This window comes from Eucyclogobius newberryi, unplaced genomic scaffold, assembly GCF_026437365.1.
Source record: "Eucyclogobius newberryi isolate DKJ021-1_F unplaced genomic scaffold, fEucNew1.0.hap1 SCAF_2, whole genome shotgun sequence".
NCBI classification, from domain to species: Eukaryota; Metazoa; Chordata; class Actinopteri; order Gobiiformes; family Gobiidae; genus Eucyclogobius; species Eucyclogobius newberryi.
In genome coordinates, this window is record NW_027315834.1 from 42,583,653 (window position 1) to 42,586,778 (window position 3,126).

At 40.1% G+C, this 3,126-nt stretch overlaps 1 protein-coding gene across 1 annotated transcript; it reads left to right on the plus strand.

Annotated features, from left to right (window-relative positions):
* Nucleotides 1–371: 371 nt before the first annotated feature.
* Nucleotides 372–2,715, plus strand: exosc2 (exosome component 2). Its single transcript, XM_072454037.1, has 9 exons — nucleotides 372–573; nucleotides 1,027–1,128; nucleotides 1,247–1,292; nucleotides 1,371–1,460; nucleotides 1,542–1,607; nucleotides 1,845–1,913; nucleotides 2,003–2,179; nucleotides 2,279–2,407; nucleotides 2,500–2,715. Exons 1-9 carry the CDS (start codon nucleotides 455–457, stop codon nucleotides 2,578–2,580), a joined length of 879 nt encoding a protein of 292 aa, XP_072310138.1. The 5' UTR covers nucleotides 372–454; the 3' UTR covers nucleotides 2,581–2,715.
* The last annotated feature ends 411 nt before the right edge of the window (nucleotides 2,716–3,126 follow it).

Below are 3,126 nucleotides of genomic sequence, written 5' to 3' on the forward strand. Positions count from 1 at the left end.
CACACGCTCCGTCCTGTTGACCGTGTTGACACGCGACGTCACGGCTTCGTGGACGTGCTTGGGAAAAAAGGAGTTTTTGTGGCTAAACATTGACATCTAGTGGCATAAGAAGCGTTTCCGATAAACCTCTCGTCTTTTACTGTTACGTGTGTGATTGTGTTTGGGGACAATATCTTGCTGTCGTCGTTCTTTAACCGTTGTTGTTGTTGTTGTTGTTGTTGTTGTTGTTGTTGTTGTTGTTGTTGTTGTTGCATGAAGCCATTCCAAAGTATGCTTTGGTCGTACCCATGGATCTATAATATTATTGGTCATACCCCACTCATTTATTATTTCACTAATTTACGCACCTCCTGTAGAGACCGTGAGGGGTTAATACTGTCTACTGCCAGTAGGGGGCGGCAGGCAAAAGAGCACTTTGATGCTAAAGTCCTAAAGAAGAAGAGCGCAGAGCAGCATGGCGGACATGCGACTACCAACTGTGCGAAAACCTCTAACTTTAGCGGTCTCTTTCTTTGAGCGGAAGGATCTGGTTGTGCCTGGCGATGTAATTACTTCGGATACAGGTTTTATGAGGTAAATGGGATGATCTAACTTTACATTCATAAAGCTTAAAGGCACACTATGTAACTTTTCCTGTCTGAGGGTCTGCCATCAGCTTGTCTCCATGGAGATTTTACGTTGCCTGGAATGCTCCGCAGTAAGACATAACGTTATTTCTTACAGCTACCATTCTTAATTAATCAAAAAAATACCGTACAGTCTAATGTTAGTGTTAGCGCCTCTCCACAGCTCTGACCTGTAACTTGCCTTGTAGCGGTGCCTGCTTGTCTCCATGGAGATGGACACTGTTTATGGACAAATGAGGGATTACACACTTTTTGTTGCTCGATCTGTTTAATGCCTTAACATACACAGTGCACCTTATGAGATAATTAATTACGATGGCAAACAAATCCTATAATGTCCTCTCCTACTCTCACTGCCTTCATTTTATTTTGGTGTAACACTTACCCCTTTTGTTTTTAGGGGCCATGGTACTTATGTCGATGAAGAGAAGTTGACTGCGTCTGTCGCTGGTGAAGTGCAGAGGGTAGACAAGTTGATTTGCGTCAGCCCTCTAAAAACCAGGTGGACTGTAAAAATATTAGCCACACAGTCTTCATTCGGGAGAAGTGTTTAGAAATTATTTACTAACCATTTACACGTTTTCCACCTGCTTCTTGTGCGTTGTGGCCACATTTTACAGATTCAATGGTGAGGTTGGAGATGTGGTTGTCGGGAGAATCACAGAGGTACGGCTACAGTTTTCATGTCACTGTAAAACTCATATTTCAGATTCATCATGTAGGCTTATTCGTTGTATTTAAAAGGTTCAACAGAAACGCTGGAAAGTAGAAACAAACTCCCGGCTGGACTCTGTACTCTTGTTGTCATCAGTAAATCTGCCTGGAGGAGAACTGGTGTGACTCAATACTTGTAAACTTTGCCATTTGTGTATTTAAATCAAATCACTTTATTCAGATTGTGCCTTCTTTTTCTAGAGGAGAAGGTCTGCAGAAGATGAGCTCACCATGAGAGAATATCTTCAAGAAGGAGATCTTATCAGTGTAATTTATATTTTAGAAAAGACCATATTAATTGTATGAACTGATTAAACACAATCTTCATAGAGGACTTAAACTAAGGCTAATGTGCAAACTAACATTCATTTAAAGGTCATGTAGCCACTTTTATAATATGCTTTATTAGCACAACTGTTGGCTAAATGGAAATAATAACTGTTTATTTTTTATTAACTGATTTTCCAATTCTAATAATTTCCTCTTGTTTGTTGCTCGCTCTAGGCAGAAGTGCAGTCTGTTTTCTCTGACGGAGCATTGTCACTTCATACAAGAAGTTTGAAATATGGAAAAGTGAGTTATACCGTAACATATAGTTTAAAAATATATGTAATAATATATGAACAAAAACACATTATTAATTGTACTTCTGGATTTATCAGCTTGGTCAAGGTGTATTAGTGCAGCTTTCACCCTCTTTGATCAAGAGACAGAAAACACATTTTCACAACCTGCCGTGTGGTGCATCTATTATCCTCGGTAACAATGGGTTTGTCTGGCTCTATCCCACTCCGGCTCAACAGGAAGAGGAAGCTGGGGGCTTTTACACCAGTTTAGAGGTGTGTGCATGTTTTGTCATATTCCATTTTCCACTGTCAGAAAGGTTTTATTTGAATGGCTATATTAAAAATATGTGTTTTTATATCTTCTCATTTTAGCCAGTTAGCCTCTCGGATAGAGAAGTGATTTCAAGACTAAGGAACTGTCTTCTAGCTTTAACTGCACACAAAGTTCTTCTTTATGACACTAGTGTCCTTTATTGCTATGAATCCTCTCTTCAACATCAGGTAAAGGCAGCAATGTTCTGGTTGCTTTTTGTTTCACATGCATTGTATATTGGCTTCAAATGTATGCAACATGTTTTACTTCTGTTTAACAGGTGAAAGACATCCTAAAGCCTGAAATAATGGAGGAGATTGTATTGTTGACACAGCAGAAGCTTTTGGAACATGAAAGCTAGACATTCCATGTTATCATTCCCAAAATAATATTTTATAAAACAGTTGAATTAATCTTGTTATTGTTTAGCATGTTTACTGCTGGAATGTTCTGTAATGATGAGTACACACTTTCCCAAGTAAAGTTTTTGTAATGTAAGCTTTTTGTGACTTTTCTCTTCAGATAAAAATAAAATAAATAACTATCATTATTTGTCACTACCCATTTCCCAACTGGTCAGGACCCCAACTGAGCGATTCAAAAAGAGGTCCAAACTACACCACTTGAAGAGATAGCGAATTGAATTGCTTCCATCATAATGACACTTCTACAACATGTTTATTACCTTGAATAATAAAGCGTGTTGGTAGTTTGTAAGTTTGGTGGAAGGGGCCCCCAGTGTGTGTAGAGATGCTCCCTTCAGGCCCTTCAGAGTACTTGTCCTGATCCTGGGTCTCCTCGGCCCCACGCTCGGCCCTGGCCTGGCCCCTGGCTCGGCCCCGGCTAGCCCACGCACGCAGCGTCACGTCACACGTTGTCCCACCCACATATTTGTGTAAACCACCTT

What these genes read in the sequence shown, in the direction of transcription:
- exosc2 (XM_072454037.1), top strand. Translation starts at nt 455, where the DNA reads ATGGCGGACATGCGACTACCAACTGTGCGAAAACCTCTAACTTTAGCG. An exon ending in ATCTGCCTGGAGGAGAACTG is followed by an intron (nt 1,461 to 1,541) that starts GTGTGACTCAAT and finishes TTCTTTTTCTAG; the next exon opens with AGGAGAAGGTCTGCAGAAGA. An exon ending in GAAGTTTGAAATATGGAAAA is followed by an intron (nt 1,914 to 2,002) that starts GTGAGTTATACC and finishes TGGATTTATCAG; the next exon opens with CTTGGTCAAGGTGTATTAGT.